Consider the following 19,913-nt stretch of genomic DNA (forward strand, 5'->3'; position numbering starts at 1 on the left):
AGGGGGCCTGTCGCTCTGTGCCCCTGGTGGGGGGATGTCGGACCCATGCTGGGGGCCTGTCACTCTGTGCCCCTGTTGGGGCTGGGGGGTTCAGATCCGTGCAGGGGGCCTGTCGCTCTGTGGCCCAGGAAAGGATGGGGGGGGATGGTCGGACCCGTAAAGGGGGCCTGTCGCTCTGTGCCCCTGGTGGGGGGGGGGGGGTCGAACCCATACTGGGGGCCTGTCACTCTGTGCCCCTGTTGGGGCTGGGGGGTTCAGATCCGTGCAGGGGGCTTGTTGCTCTGTGCCCCAGGCAGGGATGGGGGGGGGGGCGTATAGGGGGCCTGTCGCTCTGTGCCCCTGGTGGGGGTGAGGGGATTCGGCCATGCGCTTCCCCAAGCCGCCCCCGCCATGCTCCCTCTGGCGGAGGAAGCCGCTTCCCCCTCTCCGGGCGGTGCCCCGCTGTGGAAGGCTCTGCTCGGGCCGGGGCCCTCTTGCGCCCCTTCTCGGGCCGGGGAGCCAGTGGCAGGGCTGCCTGCCCAGCTCTCCGAGCGCCCAGAGCGCGCCGGCTGGGGCGGTCCCACTGCCGTCCCTCCCCTCCTCTCTCCAGCCTGCGCCGGGCAGGGAGTCGCCTCCGCCCGCTGGCCCAAGGTCCAGGAGCGAGAGCAGCCGCAGCTGGGAGCGGAGCAGGCACGGTGGAGACCTGCTGCCGCCCCTCGCCCTCCTCCTCCTGCCCCTCGCACTATGGCCCGCTGCACATCAGCGGCCGGGCTCGGCTTCGTGTTCCTGCTCTGGAGCGGGGCGCTTTTCCTCGCCGCCTCCCCGCAGCCCCAGCCGCCGCCGCGGGGCAGCGTGTGGTGCCCCAGCCGCTGCTTGTGCTTCCGCACCACGGTGCGCTGCATGCATCTGATGCTGGAAAGCGTCCCCGCCGTGTCGCCCCAAACCACCATCCTGTGAGTACCCCCCGGGAGGGGGGCTTCAGCAGCCCGAGGGGGAGGGAGGCCGGGAACTTCCCGCCCTGAATGTAGGGAGAGGCCTGGAGGGAGCAGTAAGGGGGGGGGGGGGTCTCGGTCGGGGCACCTGGGGCGGGGGGCACCGTGCAGCAGGCGCCACAGCCCTTTGTGTCTAGCCTGTCGGGTTGGAAGCCCCGATCACTGGGCTGCCCTCTCCCTCTGGAGTCTTTTGTTAGCTCCAGTGGAGATTGATTTGTAGAGAGGGGGGGGGGGGGTGAAGCAGCCCCCCGGCTCTGGTAGCTATGGCCAGTGACTTGCTCGCCGGTTGTCTCTGCCTGGTGTATTCCTCTCTCGTCTTTTTGGTCTCTCTCTCTCTCTCTCTGATTATCTGCTGAAGGCACCGAGGTGCTGCACGGTTGAGCTTGGCCCGCAGCTGTGTGGCTTCCCCCCTCGAGGCCTGGAGCCAGCAGGGCGAGTAGTGGTGAAGTCACTCAGCGGGCTCCAGTTTTCCTTTCTTGGATCATTTCATTAATTATTCTCAGCAACATCTTTCGGAGGGAGCCGAGCTGCAGAGAGCTGTTTAAGAAGCTACAGAGGGTCCTGTGGCACCTTAGAGACTAACAGAAGTACTGGGAGCATAAGCTTTCGTGGGTAAGAACCTCACTTTCTTACCCACGAAAGCTTATGCTCCCAGTACTTCTGTTAGTCTCTAAGGTGCCACAGGACCCTCTGTTGCTTTTTACAGATTCAGACTAACACGGCTACCCCTCTGATGTTTAAGAAGCTGTTGCTTCACCATAGGAGACTTGGCGTTGATTCGCGTTTTTATGTGAAAGATTTCGTCGCACTCCACCCAGCCCTAGATGTTTTCAATTGAACGTACTTTTTGGTTGCTTTCATAAATCAGGCTGTAGAATTTTAGAGCTACTGGATTTTGATCAATCCTTGTGGATTTGTAGATGTTCTTAAATAAAATTAATCGTGAAACATGGTATTTTGTATGATTCCTCTAATGTTTTCACTGCGACTCTTATTAGTGGCTTGGTACAGTATATTTCACTGGTGGCAATGGATCATTTAGGAATGTTATACTTTTGGTTCAATTTTAAGCAGCACTGTGGACATAAAATAATACACCAGGAGCCAAATTCTATACTGAATTATATCCAATACAGTCCAAGGGCCCAATCTCGCAAAGATTTGTGCAAATGTTTAATTTGATGGAGCGTGAATGGTCACATTTATGTCAATGGGATTAACTCCTTGCTGCTTGTAGAGTTAAGTACATGCATGAGTCTTTGCAGTATTAGGGTTCAGTTGATTTCAGTGGGATCGCATAGGGTGAAAGCCAGTAAAGAATTGGAGAGGAGGATTGGCTCCATTAACCTGTTTGTATGTTTCTTGGGATACAGAAACACTTCTGGAACTAGAGTACTTGTGGCATCTTAGAGACTAACACATTTATTTGAGTATAAGCTTTCGTGGGCTACAGCCCACTTCATCAGATGCATAGAATGGAACATATAGTAAGAAATATATAAACATACAGAGAACATGAAAAGGTGGAAGTAGTCATACCAACTGTAAGAGGCTAACTAATTAAGATGAGGTATTATCAGCAGGAGAAAAAAAACTTTTGTACTGATAATCAAGATGGCCCATTTTAGACAGTTGACAAGAAGGTCTGAGGATACTAAACATGGGGAAATAGATTGAATATGTGTAATGACCCAGCCATTCCCAGTCTCTATTGGGTATTTTCTGCATGACCTACTGTCACATATTGACTTGTGACTTTCAGTTATTTTCAGAAAGGGCCCCATAAAGCCTTGCTGCATTTCAGACTCTAAACATTTTAATGTGAAAAGTACAATTATTTAACATTTCTGATTCCCTCTTTGGCAAGGTGTGAACCCTTTTGGCAGGATTGGAGCAGTCCTGAAGTAGCTGTAAAAGTTTTAGTGAACAATACAGGAAGTGGGTGGTTAATGTTTCTTGCATTTGGAACTAAGTACATATACAGAGCACATTTTATATTGGTCATTGAGCTTTACACAGTTTTCTGTAGTCTTGTGTTGTGAATCATCTTGATTTTGTTTTGTTTTTTTAACTCCTAACAATAGGGATGTGAGTCTAAAAGGTTTGGACACATGGCAAAGATATTGATGCCTACAACAGCAAAATATATTAGATTAAAACTGGACAAGGAAGAGTTCTCCTCACCATGGATGTTTATAATTTGTGAGTAAGTAAGAGGAAAATATATGAACAATACAAACATAATATTTGTCTAATCTCTCCAATATCAAGCCCTCTAGTCTCTCAAATTTGAGTAACCGTTCTAGCCTATGATTTAGTAAAGGAAATTAAAAAAAGAAAAAAAAAAGGTTAACATTTAAATATTGTCAATTTGGCTTATGGCAACTGTTCTCAAAGTAGAGACTAACAAATTTATTTGGGCATAAGCTTTCGTGGGCTAGAACCCACTTTATTATATGCATGGAGTGGAAAATACAGGAGCAGGTATAAATACATGAAAAGATGGGAGTTGCCTTACCAAGTGTGAGATCAGTTTAATGAGACAATTCAATTAACAGTAGGATACCAAGGGATGAAAAATAACTTTTGTAGTGGTAATCAGAGTGGCCCATTTCAAACAGTTGACAAGAAGGTGTGAGTAACAGTAGGGGGAAATTAGTATGGGGGAAATTAGGTTTAGGTTTTGTAATGACCCAATCACTCCCAGTCTTTATTCAGGCCTAATGTGATGGTGTCCAGTTTGCAAATTAATTCCAAACTTCAAAAACAGATTTCAACAAGAAACTGCAGAACTGGAATTAATTTGCAAACTGGACATGTATTTATACCTGCTCCTTTATTTTCCACTCCATGCATCTGATGAAGTGGGTTCTAGTCCTCGAAAGCTTATGCCCAAATAAATTTGTTAGTCTCTAAGATGTCACAAGGACTCCTCCCTGTTTTAGCTGATACAGACTAACACGGCTACCACTCTGAAACCTGTTCTTAAAGTGTGGCCTATGGACTGCTAGTGGTCTGTTGAGCTCTTACTATTTACATGGTGATGACTATCCTCCTTGTTTCCACCTACTATGTCACCATTAAAAGGCAATTAGAAATATATCAAGTACTTTCCTAATAATGACAATTTCTGTAGCTGCTACAATTATGTTATGTGGTGGTGAATGGGAAGGAGGTGGACCACAAGATATGGAAAAGTTTAATAATCCCCTGGCACAGACACTGATAAAATTTATCTAATAAGCAGTACCTTGAAGATCTCCGCTGGATACGAATATATCAGAAGTAATATTTTTACCTGTAGCTCAAAGATATACACTATGAATACTTATCATTATTTATTACATACATTTCTGGGGTACTTACTGCAGTATACTAGGCACCAAATGGTTACATAATTATACTTCACCTTAGTGCTACTTAGTTTGTTAATAGTATGTACTATAAACTCTCTCCGAAATTTTATGCTTTTATGGAGACATGTCATCACCCAAGTAGGAGGAATGTTATGAACTTCCACCTTCAGCAATGGCTTATTTTTTTAGCATCAAAAATAAAATACATTTAAATCACTTTCAGTTTGTGAATCATCAGATTATATCTATTTCTTTTGGAATAAGTATTTTTAAGTATATTAAAGAATATAAGATTGGCAAGGTTGCAAACAATGTGGTGTGGACCCTTGTCCATTATGAATTAGACTGAGACAGCTAACGCATTTCACAGAGGTAAGGACAATAGAAATCTGTAGAAATTTTCCAGCCAAATCTATAAAGCATCTGTCAGTATCTATGTTTACTTTATTTTCTATTCTATTTAGCTGTAATTTTTAGTGTAAGGCAATACAAATAATTTGTCCTGCATGGCGACGATAGCTGGATTGTTTCAAAGTATTAATTAACTGATTTAATTTAAATACATTCATTCTTGCTAGAACAAGAACCTATAAAAATCCTGCAAACAACACTACTGGAGTCTTAGCATGTTTTCACTGGCAGCACTTTATTTGCCATTCTTACCTTATCTTTTTTTCCCTCTTAATGTATGACTCTACTCTGAAAAGTGACTCTGTAAAAATGGCATAATGGGATTTCCTTGTATATTATGTCTCATTGATTTCCAGAGCTCATTTTTTTTCCAGTTTATATCTGCCTCACCATGGGAGCTGAGAGCTGAGCTGTATTCTTTCTGGCTCACACATCACTTCCAGTGGTGGATTAAAACACAATGGACCTGGATACAATCCAGACAAATGTTTCCTTCACAAATCAAAAGTCTTCCTTCTGCAAAAGTGCTTGTTGCAGTCCTGGTTTCTTACCCTCCTGCTTCCCCACTTTCTGACATTGACATATCTGTACTGCATACTTGGAGATCCATATTCTGGCTTTGATTCACACAGGCAGACTCTTACTAGTGCAGTCCTGCTGAAGTCTATGGAGCTCTGCATAAACACAACATTTCACCTGAGTGGTTCAGAGTGCAGGATCAGGTCTTCTGTGTGTCCATGGGCTGTGTCCCAGTTCAACGTCTGCAGCTCCTTGAATCTACTTTCACTCCATCCCTGGTCCAGGGAATACCCTCTCCAAAATAGCTTGTAAAGCTAGTACTCTCTCATCCTTCTAGTAGCATCTTCAAGACCCACTTCTTCCTGATGCCTACAGAAAATCTCCAAATAAATAATGACTAAGTAGAGTTCCAGTGGGAATTGTTGATATTTATTTATATTTTAAAAATGTAAATGATTCAGAATAATTAGGTTGTGCATATAGCATCTAAGTAAATGTGTGCTCTTACTACTGTTACTCCTGTCCTCCCTTTCCCTAGTTGCATTTTTATCCTAAATTTAATAATAAGTTCTTTGGGTCAAGGGTGTCATTCTGTGTTTTGTGCTCATGATTTGAGGCCTTTGAATGTTGCTGTAATACAAATAATAATGGACCTTGCCTTAATTTACTCCTGAGCATCACCAGTAAAAAAGGTTTCAGAGTAGCAGCCGTGTTAGTCTGTATCCGCAAAAAGAAGAACAGGAGTACTTGTGGCACCTTAGAGACTAACAAATTTATTAGAGCATAAGCTTTCGTGGACTACAGCCCACTTCTATGCATCCAAAGAAGTGGGCTGTAGTCCACGAAAGCTTATGCTCTAATAAATTTGTTAGTCTCTAAGGTGCCACAAGTACTCCTGTTCTTCTTTTTACCAGTAAAAAAGATTCCACAAGCCAGATTCTGCTCTCAGTTACACCTGTGCAGCCCTATTCTGATCTTTATCGTTTTTTTCCTTGGCTACACCTAGGCAGTTCCAGTTAAGAAACTCGGGTTGTACAGGTTTAATTGAGTTCATTGTAGCTGGAATTCTGAGGATGAATAAGAACAGAATACCAGCTCTCTCTATCATAGCTTTGTTGGCTATGCAGTGTGAACAGGACTAAAAAGTAATAAAAATTTCCCGCACAAGTGGATATGGCTTGTAATGCATATAGAGTGCAGATCTATTAAACATAAAGCTGCCATTTATGCAAAGTCACTTTCTTAGTAGAACTTTATTTTTATGACAATATTTGAAACATTTGTAAATCTTACATTGGACTCCATTCATTTAGTACAGATGTACACTAGCTTGACTCTTGATGTAAGAAATACTACAGCACAGAATGTGTGCTTCACAGATGTCCAGAACAGATCCAATTTACCAGTATATTAGAGGGATCAATCTAATGAGTCCATAAAATTGTATGCATTTTAAGTATCAACAAGATCACAACTGTTTTTGCGTGTGGTTGCTGCATTTAAAATTCTGAAGGATGTAACTGTTGTTAGTACCTGTTAGTTGGCAGGTCACAGATTATAGGACTTATTGAAGTAGGATATGATATTAGCCATATGGTTAGAGGCTGCCTCTTCATCTTTGCTATCAAAGTTGATATTTCAGCCATAGTTTATAATTGGGGCTTGAAAAATTGGCTTACCCAGTCACCTGGGTTCAGTAGGAAGCTTTTCCTGATGAGTGCCATTAGCTTCAGCAGATGGTTGCAAAAATAAGCATCCAGTTGTAAACTATGTTTAAGCTGATGTAGTACTAACAGCAAGGAGTCCTTGTGGCACCTTAGAGACTAACAAATTTATTTGGACATAAGCTTTTGTGGGTTTTACCGGGTTTTAGCCCACAAAAGCTTATGCCCAAATAAAGTTGTTAGTCTCTAAGGTGCCACAAGGACTCCTCATTATTTTGGCTACCCTTCTGATGTAGTACTCTCTTCCTAAGTCTGCTGACATGTCTTCAATGCCTCTGCTACAGCTCAGTTTTCCCAATTGGCTGTAGAATGAAAAGTGACTAGTCATGTCAATTTTCATTGCATCTACTGGGAACTCCAAAGGAAGCAGTGAGAGTCACTAGAATCAGATCAGTTTCAATCTGCTGCTTTTGAAAGTTAGGAGCAACAGAAGCAGGCACTGGAGCTATTCACTGGGTAGAAAGATTCAAAAATGGATGCTTGGGAAGGGATACAGGAGCAGAGGCGCAGCCACTCTCCCTGCCCCAATCACAGGAGCCAGGTGGCTGGGGTGAGGGTAAAATAGTGAGATCCCTAATGCTTGCAGCAGTCAGGAGGCTGTGGGTTTGAGGATTAGGGGGACAAAGGTGTTTGGAGCAGTGGGTCTAAATTTTTTTTTAAACACCTGTTAGACAAAGGCTGATATGAGAGGTAAGCATAATGCAAGGAAGGCACACTGATAAGTATCCCAGCATCCTCCCCTTTCCAAGTAGCTCATGTTGTCTTCTTATCTGGGAGGTGCTGCTCATTAGTGGGCCCTGTATCTTTTTAACTGATATTTAGCAGGTAAGTTTAGTCCTCTGGCTATTTAGTGTTTGGTAGAATTTTCAAGCTCTCTCTTTGTGTGAATTGATTGATCTGAAGGGGAAGTAGTTGTTAATTTGAAAAGAGAATTGGTACTGAGAGAGTGAGTTTGGGAGTAGAGGAAACAGAAAGTACAGGGAAAGAGGTAGATGTAGGGAGAAAATGAGAAGAGACTGAGGCTATGGCTACACTAGAGAGATTACAGTGGCTGTAGCAATGTTGGCAGAAAAGCTCTCCCGGCGATATAAGCGCTGGTGGGGACAACACTAGGTCGGTGTAACTTATGTTGATCAGGGGGTGGCTAACACACCTGAGTGACATAAGTTATATCGACATAAGTGGCAGTGTAGATATAGCCTGAGGGAGGCAGAAGGGAAGAGAAAAGACAGTAAAACCACTGCCGGAGAAGATAAACCGTGACCATGGTATGGGAAATAAAAGAGGAAAACATGGTGGAATGAAGTTAAGAAGAAAAATAAGATAGGACTAAATGAAAAGAGAAGTAGTAAGTTACATTTCAAATAAAGATATTAAATATAGTCTTAACTAACAATCTGTAGCAATTACACAAGAAATACATTTTATTCTTCGTTTGCTTGCACAGGTATTTTTCACCTTGTTTGAAAAGACTAGAAGATGCTGGGTATATTTTTCAAGCCCTGATTGCATGAAATAGTATAGAAATTTGAAACATTCTTTTTAAAAACAAACTTTTGATAATTTTTTTCTCAGGGGATTTCTCTGACAAAATTGTAATTTTTACAAATATTTCATTTTGGGTTTATATATTGATATTCTTGGCAAAGATGGAAGGTAAAGATTGTATTGCCCCATAGTCAGAATACATCTATAATACATCAGTCCATATTTTAGTAGATGTATATTTTGAATACTATAGGTCTGATCCTGGAAACATTTATGCTTAACTTTCCTCACTGTGAATAGTTCTGAACCTGTAAAGGTTCCAAATTCACACTTGTAATGGGACTATTAATAGTGAGTAATGGTAAATCTTTACAGGAGTTGGGGCTAAAACTTTGCTTACTGGAAAACTACAGTTGTAAAACTACTTTTTATAATATACTTTATTCAGGTTAGAAATTGATAATGATTTATATGTTTGGAAGGGTTGCTGTATAAAATAATAGGATTTCTGAAGAATTTGTCTTCCCTTTTTAAAAAAATGAAATGGCTGTCCCATTTGCCTTAACCATTTGGTTCCACTCAGAATTTGGTTTAAAAACCCCCAAGTTATAGACTTACTACTGTAAACATGGGCAGAAATTCAAAACAATCCAAAGAGGTGGTGCAGTGAGCATTAGATGAACTAAAATGGAGTGATGCAAATGTGTTGAGGTTGTGTTTTTTTGTTCATTCTCTTATCCTGCTGCTGAGTTTCGTTTATTTTTGCTATGAAACTATTACTGTTAACAAGAGCCAACTGATTCTGTTACAAATAAAACTGAATGAACATCTAAGTTACAGCAAATAAAAACAAGGATTCTCAAACGGTGTGTTTTTTGATGGTTCAGGCTTCCCTGTGGTCTCTCCTGGAGATCTTCAGAACTACCATTGGCAGTGTGTGCTCTCAGCCTCTTGTCCTTGTTTGTCTAATCTGTGCTTATATGGCACTTCTTTGGGGCTGGGATTTATGAGTTTGTAACCCAGCATGGGCCCCCTGATCCTTGTTAAGGTCTGTGGGTGCCACTGTAATACAACTTTAGACTAATAACACTGCTCTACAGCCAAAATGCTTCTGAAATAAATGTAGTAAAACTTTACTAATTCTGGGTCACTGAGAACGAAAATGATGCTTAAAATTGTTGATTGGCTCTAGTTTTCAAGATATGCTATTGGGTCAGTATATATGACCCTTGACTTGGGAATGGCGAAGGATAAATGAGTTATAAAGGGAAGGGATCTCAATTTAAACCAGAAATGACTAAAATACATCTTTGACTGGATCTATGAATAAATCTATGACTGGGTTTGGACAATACTTGCTTTTTAGGCAAAACAATGAATGATGCAATCTGAAGCTGGTATTGCGTCATACATGATCTGAATTGCATCATGTTATTCCTAGAAGTCATGGATGATGCAATCATAACGAAGCTTACATCACTCTGCTGACCAAATTGCCCTATATCAGCTCTAGAAATCATACAGTGTCATGCTCTCTTATTTGTCAGTGTTTGATTTTGCAAAGGGACACATTTCTGTTTAGCCAAAGTGAGCAGAGATGCCTCGTACTTGTGTGAACAGTGCAGATAACTTCTGCTATGTTTGTGGTGAAGTGACTTTTGCATCACAAAAGCGCAGTATAACCACTATGGTTAAGAAAGCCTATCACCTTTATTTTGGCTGCAAAATTGGAGATCAGGACAAGAGGTGGGCCCCACACATATGCTGCAACACTTGTGCAACAAATCTTTGCCAGTGGTTGAACAGGAAAAGGAATCTATGCCTTTTACAGTGCCAATGATTTGGAGAGAGCCAACAGATCATACCAGCAATTGTTACTTCTGCATGGTGCCTCCAGTTGGGAGAGGTGTGTCAAAGAAGAAAAAGTGGACTGATTCTCCAAACATTCCATTAGCTATACACCCAGGACCCCACGGAGAAGGACTGCCAGTTCCTGTTGCACCAGAATCATTCTCACTTGAGTCAGACGAGGAAGAGGATGAAACTTCTGGTCCTGAACCATCAGTGTCACAGGACCCACATTTTCTCCCATCCTCCTCCTCTGAACCACACCTCATAACGCAAGGTAAACTGAATGACCTTGTCAGGGATTTGGAACTACCCAAGAGTAAGGCAGAGCTGTTGGGCACCAGACTACAGCAGTGGAATCTCCTGGCAGGTGATGTTAGGGTTTCCATGTTCCGTGACCATCAAAAGGATCTTGTCCCATTCTTCTTCATGGAAGGTGATCTTGTAGCCTGCAACAACATAGATGGTGTGATGGCAGCCCTCAACATCATTCACAATCCAATGAGTGGAGACTGTTCATTGATTCATCGAAGACGAGTCTTAAAGCTGTTTTACTGCATAATGGCAATGTTTTGCCATCAATTCCAGTTGGTCATGCAGTCCATATGAAGGAAACCTATGACAACATGAAACAACTTCTGAGGTGCATAAACTATGACCAACATCAGTGGCAGCTTTGTGGCGATTTGAAGGTTGTTGCTCTCTTGCTTGGTCTGGAGACTGGATACACAAAGTACTGCTGTTTTTTCTGCGAATGGGATAGTCGTGCAAGAGATTCCCACTACATCAAAAAAGATTGGCCACTCCGACAGTCATTGGAGCCTGGGAGGAAAAGTGTTCAGCATCCACCACTTGTTGAATCAAGGAAGATTTTGTTACCACCCTTACACATCAAGCTGGGTCTGATGAAGAACTTTGTCAAGGCCATTGACAAAACACAAGCAGCTTTCAAGTACCTCCGTGGAAAATTTCCAAGGTTAAGTGAAGCTAAGATAAAGGAAGGTGTCTTTGTTGGTCCTCAGATTCGTGAACTTCTTCGAGATGATGCATTTGACCATGCACTGCGTGGCAAGGAAAAGACGGCATGGAAAGCCTTCCAGTTAGTGGCAATAAATTTTCTCAGAAACAACAAGGCAGACAACTACAGGTTGTTGGCGGAAAACCTCCTGAAGGCATATAAAAGCCTTGGTTGCAACATGTCACTAAAGATACATTTTTTGCACTCTCATCTAGATTTTTTTCCACCGAACTGCGGAGCAGTGAGCGACGAGCACGGCGAGCGATTTCACCAGGACATTGCAACAATGGAGAAACGCGATCAGTGCAAATGGAGTCCATCAGTGCTTGCAGACTATTGCTGGACAGTGACAAGAGATGCTCCATTTAATGAATACAAGAGACAAGCCAAGAAGCGCCGAGTAGACACTGAATAGGACTAAACTATGTACATAATAATTTTTTGCCTTTTGTTTCATAATAAATTTTATTTATATAACCCTTTTGCTGATTTTTAAAGTGTTATATAAACAGGAGAGGTGAAATAGTATCATGTAAAGCAACCATAAACACATGAAAAGACCTAGGTTTACAATTTACTATCTACACAATATACATAGACATAAAATGTAAAAACTTAAATATCTTAAACAGTAGCCAATCAGTTGTTTTAATTGTCATATTTGAATTCAGCACATCAAAATACATAATAAATAGCACATTTTATCTCTGAAGCAGACGACTTCTCAAAAATTGTAGACCAGTGTAAGCACTACACAAAATTATGAAGCAGTAAAAGAGTTCAGAACAAAACTTGTGTCCTCTCTCTGTTCCCCTGAGTTACAAAAGGGAACTCTAACCAAAAACATTGGGATATATCCTGCTACCCTTTTATTCCGATTTTACTTTAATGACACTTTGCCATTACTCCCCTTCTCTGTGGGGTCCTGCTGCTGTTGTTAATGTGCCTTCTTTAGTTTTTCCTTTTTCTCTTTCCAGTTACCACTCCCCCAAACCGTATGGAATGTTCTGACTCCAACATTCCTTCCTTCTTCTTAAAAAGGATACCAAGCATAACATTCTACTTGCTGCCTGTCTAGCAGAAGAGAGGAAAATAATATCACTCAATATATGCAGTGTTATATTTATAGTATTGGCCACTTTTAATGGGGATCATGCTCAGTGTTTATTTAGCATTAGCTAGATTGGTGCACGTAGTATCCTTTTATTAGTCACTTTGCCTCCTTCCTTCTTAGAGAGTATATAGAGTATCTTTAAATGATTTTGATACTGTTTTCCAACACATTTTATTCTTCTATTTGGCTGTAAAACATATCTGTGACCCTTAGTGGCGTACATTTAATGATTATTTGAATAAATGTGTCCAAAGTACCATAACCTTTAAACTTTGTCTTAACTGAGGTTCTAACATGTTTTATTTGGTGGTCTTCTGGAGAACTTTTTCCTCTTGGCATTTTTTGAAAATATTTTCTAAGAGTACAGAGTTGCATGGTCCTAGTACTCAGTCAACTCTGAATAGCTCATTCAAAAATCTGTTTAAATAAAAATACTTTACAAATGTGAAGAAGGAAGGCATAACAAGTGGATGGTGCAGTGTACATTCGGGTGAGAAACCAGCAAACCCATATTTTTATTGGTTTATTGCTGATTGGTTGCTTAACAAAAGCTGCCTTTGAGCAATATTGTAACTCCTGTTTCTGAGATCTGATCATTGGAATCATGATTCTGGAAAATCAACTTTGGACAGGTTACATTTTGACAGCAACTTTCCTTGATTGTAGACTGGAGGCAAGATCATTGGATATTTTAGAAAGGGTCAAACTACAACATGAGTTGCTGGTCGCTTGCCCTGACTTGGGGGCATCAGTAAAGGACTCAAACAATTGTGTTCAGCAGCCAACAAGGGGAAAGTTCCATGTTGTTATGCAAAGTTCTCACAGAGCATCAAGATCCATTGTTACTGTGACCAGCTGGAATTTGATTAAGTAATGATCGGGGCACTTATTCCCTCTAAATTGGAATCTAGTCAATAATTTACTGAATTAAGCTAACATGATGTAAACCAAGTTTAAACCAATTTAAGTGTATCTACATAGGGGTTTTCACCTGTTTGAACTAGCTAAAATTATTTGTTAAACTTAGTTAAATTTTATGTGTAGACAATGCCTGAGACTGAAACGACAACAGGCAGGAGTATGGTAGATATGAGCATGTTTGGTTTTACTGCCCACCAAAAAAAATCCCTTTTAATAAGGGAAACCTCCTTCCCCTCACCCCTTCTTAAAACAAAAACAAACAACCCCCCCCCAAAGCCCCCCTCATGGCATTCCTTTCAAAGGGTGCTCTGTCAGTAATTAAAAAAAAAAAACATAGTCAAAACAATTGAAATTTAAAATGCCCTTTTAATACAAGCCATGACCCATTCTTCTTCTTAAAAAAAAAAAAAATTCCCACAGAAAGTATTCCCATTTTAATCATTACATACCTTTTGTGTATGCTTTACATCAGTGGTTCTCAACCTTTCCAGACTACTGCACCCCTTGTAGGAGTCCCCCAAGTTACACCTCATTTAAAAATTACTTACTTACAAAATCAGACATAAAAATACAAAAATGTCACGGCACACTATTACTAGAAAATTGCATACATTCTCATTTTTACCATATAATTATAAAATACAGAAATTGGAATATAAATATTGTACTTACATTTCAGTGTATAGTATATAGAGCAGTATAAAATCATTGTATAAAATTTTAGTTTGTACTGACTTTGCTAGTGCTTTTTATGTAGCCTGTTGTAAAACTAGGAAAATGTCTAGCTGAGTTGATGTACCCCCTGGAAGGCCTCTAAGTATGCCGAGGGGTACACGTACCCCTGATTGAAAACCACCTCTTTACATTGTATATCCTGTATTGTTCTTGAGTGTATAGACTGTAAGATCTTTATGGCATGGACTTTTCATTTTTTTGGCATTTTGTACCTACTATGTATTACTGTGTACACGGTGGTGGTAAATTAATAATTACACTCTCCCCCTTCACCCCCACTGGAAACAGCTGAAACTTGCTAAAAGTCAAGCAAAGGGAATCATAGAAGCGTAGGCATGAAGGGACCTAGGGAGGTCATCTAGTCCAGTCCTCTGCACTCAAGGCAGGACTAAATATTATCTAGACCATCCCTGACAGATGTTTATGAACGTTACAGCTCCAGTGGAGACTCAGACTAGCCACCCGAACTCAGATCCAGAGGTCAGATGAGCTTGAGAGTCTGAGCTGCCGCCCAAGCCTCAACGTCCACACTCTATTTTTAGCATGCTAACTTGAGCCAAGCAAACACGAGTCTGTCTACCTGGGCTAGGGTGTTCAGCTGCAGTGTAGACATACCCTAGTAGAGCTGGGGATTGGACTCAAACTGCTAACTTAAGTTAAAAAGCAGAGTTGCAATGCCTTCACTGCTATTTTAACCCAGGCTGACTCAAGTTAGTTTTTTTTTTTTTTTTGCAGTGTAGACATGTTAGATGTGTGTATCTAACATACTTACTGACCACATGTAATCAGGAATGGATCAGAGCATCTCTCTTTTTGTATGCCTCTCTGTTCTGTGCAGAAGAACACAGGGCCTTCACTGTCTTCCATCTTTGCCAGTCTCCTGCTGAAGTCTTAGCTTCTTCCCATGTCAATCAGAACATGCTGCTAGTTATTTGAATCCATGTTTGACAGCTGACAACCTATTTTCTGTCAAGACAGGAATTATTTTTTTCTTCTTTAATTGGTAATATTTTTGGACTAATTCAGTTCTGAATATCAAAATTAGTCTGAATCAAAATAACAGTTCTTTCTTGATTATTGGTATATTTTTGAAAAATATTTAAATCATTTAGGAGCCTAAGTTCCATTTACTTACAATGGGACTTAGGCTCCTAAATGACTGTCACCTAGACACTTTTCTAAATTTTACCCAATATAAATCATTTAAGATGTATTGATTCCAGGATGCCTAGTATAAACATGTAGCTATTGATTCATACATTAACTAGTGTAATACATATTAGCTAATTGCCATTCTCACTGCTATTCAATAAACTTTATAATAAAGCAGCCTTTCCAACTGAAGGTCTTTTCGGGTGGGGACTGTCTTTTTGTTTTGTGCTTGTACAGCGCCTAGCACTGTGGAGTCCTGCCTCCTAAGTGTTACTGGAATACAAATAATATAATTATGTAACAGTTTTTATTTGCAAGGTAGCTTAATTATTTTCAGTAATGATTTCAGAGGTATATGGCCTCGTGAGGATGCCCTATTATCTATGTGAAGAAAAGAAACTTGCTTTCACATTCCAGTATTATTCACAATGCAGAGACTCCAGACAATTCAGGCATTTCACAAAACAGTTTTCCATGAAGTTTCCTTCACTTTTTTCTCTGGATTCCATTGGGAATGGGATTTCTAATACTATTAACATATGATCTCTATCTAACTTAACTTGCCTGTATATAATTATTGCTCACATGGTTTATATCTGCTTATTTCTCTTTTATTCCCCCATACTCTTCCTTAGACGTATGATTGAATATGTATCTGAACACTAATCCTAAATGTTCATCTGTCATAATCATACAAATGTACATTCTCATTTCTATGTAAAGACAAAATATCTTTGATTTATTTATTGGCAGTTGAAATGGATTCTGCTTTGCAGAGTATCTTTAACTTTGAAGACTATATTTCAAAATTCTGGTTCTTCCAGATGCTTTAATTTAAGAGGTACTAGACAAAACAAATGTGAGGGCATAGTGTCTTTTTTAAAATCTTTTTGTCCACTTACTGTATATCTGGAACAAGATCTGAAAATAAGTAGAAACCTATTGCATCTGGTAAATGATTTTTCTATAGCAAGCTGAACTTTGTGGCATTCATAGCATCTGTTGAAATTTAACTGGGAGCTAAAAGAGATACTTATTAACATTTTTTTAAAAAGGGAAAAAAACCTGTGACTAATATATAGTTAAAAATAGATAAATACTTTCCAACTTCGACTTTTCCGTATAAGCAATTAATATAGCTGTCACAGAAATATTGCATTAGCATGAACAGGAAATAGGGCTGGGTGATCTTGAATGGAGTTGGCTGAAATTTTTCATGCACAATTTTCTCTTTGAAAAATGTAGTTTTGGCACTGGCTGCTGCAATAGTGGTGTTTCCACCATTCTCCTGCTTCCCAAGTCTCCATTTTGAATCCTCCTCTAGCTCCAGTACCTATGAATCTGCAGCTGCTTGCAGCTTTCCCAGAAATTGCAGCATGAAACTGACTTAATTCGTGTCAGTTTCTGAGAAGGTTCCCAATAGCTGCAATAAATACTGCTAAGTATCTTTTTGCAGTGTTGTAGGCCTGTTTGGTCCCAGGATATGAAAGAGGCAAGATGGGTGAGTTTAAAAACTTGTATTGATCCAATATCTGTAGCTTGCCAGCACCAATAAAAGGTCAATACCAATAAAAGGTAAGTATCTGGTCAACTGTCATTCTCCTAGTACTTGGAAAAGCTGTGAGCAGCACCAGAGGCAATGAAGCTGTCTCTCTGCAGACTTTAGAAGACAGCAGTGAATCAGTTTAATGTTCATTTCACACCTGGAAGGTTATCTTGGGAACTTAAAGGGAAGACACTTTGGATACAACACTCTGGTGGCCTCCGGCAGCTCAGTATCTTTGTGGTGGGACAAGCTAGCTGTAGCATCATCTTAAATGCCTTTGCCTGATTTCCCCTATGGCACTTTCATGGTTAATCATTACATCCTCACAGTTCTGTGTCAGTGCAAACTAATCACTCAGAATTCTGGACAGATATCTCATAATGCACGGTTCTTCCACTCTGCTCCATGCTTTGTTTTTTCTCACGGTGCATTATGGGATGCATACTAGGAACTATGGGACTTGGGATCAAATTAACAAACTCCCATTATTTCTTTCCTGTGAATGCATATTGTTTGCTTGCAAATGAAAGTTTGGGTGAATTAATTTTAAGCCGTGTGTACTACAGTATTTAATATTCATACTGGGAAGAAATTCTCAGTTTATTCTCCAATACAAGTTTTTCAGTAGATGAGACTGCATTTTGGATTAAAATGTAGTTTTGTAAAAAAAATCCATATTTCATAGCTGAGAAACTAATTAGGAGGGAATACTTTTCCTTATTACTATTTTGAGTTTTATTTACTTGGCTACACATGATGTTCACAACTATGACAACTTCATGAGAAATCTTGTCTATTTCAGCATGGTACATTTAGTATATTAATGCTACTGTGTGCCCGCTTGATTTATTTAAAATACACCTATCCCTTGCTTTAGGCACAAACACAGCATTTTAATTACAAAACAGAGATTGCACCAATCCCACGATTAAAGAACCCAGATACACCTAAAGTAAGGCTGTGTTTACACTACAGAGCTGACAGTGGCACAGCTGTTCCGATGCAGATGTGCCACTGTAAGATCACTCATGTAGCTGCTCTAGAGCTCTCCCATTGGCATAATTAACCCACCCCCAACGAGCGGCGGTAGCTATGTCGGAGCTTATGCCGCTGTAACTTATGTGGCTCAGGGGGGTGGAATATTCACAACCCCGAGGGACATAAATTTTGCTGACATAAGTGGTTGTGTAGAAATGCCCTAAGACTGCCCTCAATCACTCAATACCTTATGTCCCCAGGGGAAGCACAAGAGAATAAACTGGCTTTGTAATTTGACTTCAAGATCCACAAATTTGGGCTCTGTCAAATAAAGAGGTGGGCGGAAGTGAATTCCATAGTTGAGGACCCTCTTGTGAAAATTCCCTTCTATTCTTTTTCCCCCTTCCTCCGCCACCAATTAAAACTGGTTTAAAACAGTGTAATTATTCAGATGGTCTTAATTGCCGCAATATCACATGAGGAGAGAGGCAGTCTCTGTGATAGCTAGGTCCCAAACCATTTACAGCATTTTAGGTATTCAAAATATTGACAATTCTAAATTATTTAAAAAAATTAATGTTGGTCCCATCTGGTCTGTCTGTAATGTTAGATTTTTGGGTGTGTGTGGGTATTTTCACACACCTGCTCTTCTTAAGCACATGTCTGTTTATGCTAGGATATCTAGTTCTAAAGATGTTCTTAATAGCATTTTCTATTTTTCTCTGCTTATTCCATTTTTATGAGAGATGAATCAAATATTAACCTGCACAAGATTTAATTGTATATGTGTGTGGTGTGTTGGGGACATTTTTTTTTAATTAGGAACACTGGTGGTAGAGTAATAAGTACCCAAATTAAATATGTTGTTTTTGTAGGATGTGCGTAAAACTGCTCTCAGTGCCCCAAGTTGTGTTTTCATTGTCTTGGAGCAAGCTGGTTTTACCTCACTGATGATAACAGATGATGCCGGTGCACAAGGAACTTAACTGTTAATTTTAAGATTTGGGTGCCAAATGAAAAGAACTAAGTCAATAATGAAAATAACTGATAGTTTTTAAGCTGATGTTAACTGATGGAGAGTGAAACAAAGTATAAAAAAGTATTTGACAAGGTATATGTCAAGGGTAATTCCCCATTCTGGCACTTCAAGTGTCTTTCTAGACGTTTCCTGATCTACTTACATAGCTGGGGTTTTAAATGAGTAGTTTCTAGATATGATACTGATGATTTTTTCATACCTGGCCCAAGCTTCTTACCAAGCTGCTGCCCTGTCCGCCTCTCCCCGGGAAAACAACAGACAGATAAAAGAGGAGTCTTTTTTCAATTTTAAAAAGTCCTAGCCTTCCCATTGGCTCTTTTGGCCAGGTGCCCACTCACTTTCTTTTACCTATGCATAGCAGTGAGACTTTTAAACCCTTTACAGGTAGAGCTATTTGAGAACAGTTACTAAGAGGGATTTTATAGCGACTGGCTGGCTGGGTGTCCATAAAATGGAGCTATTCCTCTCTCCACCCTCCCCCCCATTTATCACAGTATATCTTCATTTATATGGAAGAATGAACTTTGTGTATTGTCTTCTACCACTTCGGTGTCATTTAAAAAAAAACAGACAAAAGTATTTGTATGTGTACAACTGCTTCTTCCTGATATTTTATGTTTCCCTTCTTTGTTTACTGTAATAAAAGAATTACAGGAGATTATAATTTACTTTGAAACATGTAGTCTCCTATTTCTGTTTCGCTTGGATTCAGAAGACTTTCATGACTACTTCCCCCTTTACCCACATTTTGTATGAATAACCAGTTGTTGGCTGAACACTGATGATACTGTCGTGGCTTTGTTTGTTAGGAGGAAGAAGGTAGACAACTTAGGCTAAATGAATTTGATAGCCTGAGGCTGTCAATATGTAAAACGATTAACAACATATACAAGACAGTCTTCTTGGAAATGACAGACACAGCTGTGGAATCTGTAACAGTCAGGTTTTCCACTTGTCCTTGTGCTTTTTTGTTAAGCAATTTAGACTTATTTTTGTGGGGCAAGCGATGAGAAGAGATGTGTGAAGGGGAAAAAGTTTCAAATATATGATATAGTTTAGTCCTATTTTCTAACATGGAATGAATTGCTTTGGT

General features: G+C 40.2%; 1 protein-coding gene across 6 annotated transcripts in view; it reads left to right on the forward strand.

Moving 5' to 3' along the window:
* The first annotated feature begins 441 nt into the window (after positions 1-441).
* PXDN (peroxidasin) overlaps positions 442-19,913 on the forward strand; it is a 146,558-nt gene continuing 127,086 nt past the window's right edge. For 2 of the 6 annotated variants that reach the window (XM_008163712.4, XM_008163714.4), the window contains exon 1: positions 451-932. In XM_008163712.4, coding sequence (XP_008161934.2) covers positions 724-932 — 209 coding nt within the window. In that variant the 5' untranslated portion in view covers positions 451-723. Of the gene's footprint in view, positions 933-3,055; positions 3,178-19,913 lie in introns of all 6 variants that reach the window. The other 4 variants (XM_042848760.2, XM_008163715.4, XM_042848761.2 and 1 more) reach the window with 4 other exon arrangements.

The sequence above is a fragment of the Chrysemys picta genome, chromosome 3, assembly GCF_011386835.1.
Source record: "Chrysemys picta bellii isolate R12L10 chromosome 3, ASM1138683v2, whole genome shotgun sequence".
NCBI classification, from domain to species: domain Eukaryota; kingdom Metazoa; phylum Chordata; order Testudines; family Emydidae; genus Chrysemys; species Chrysemys picta.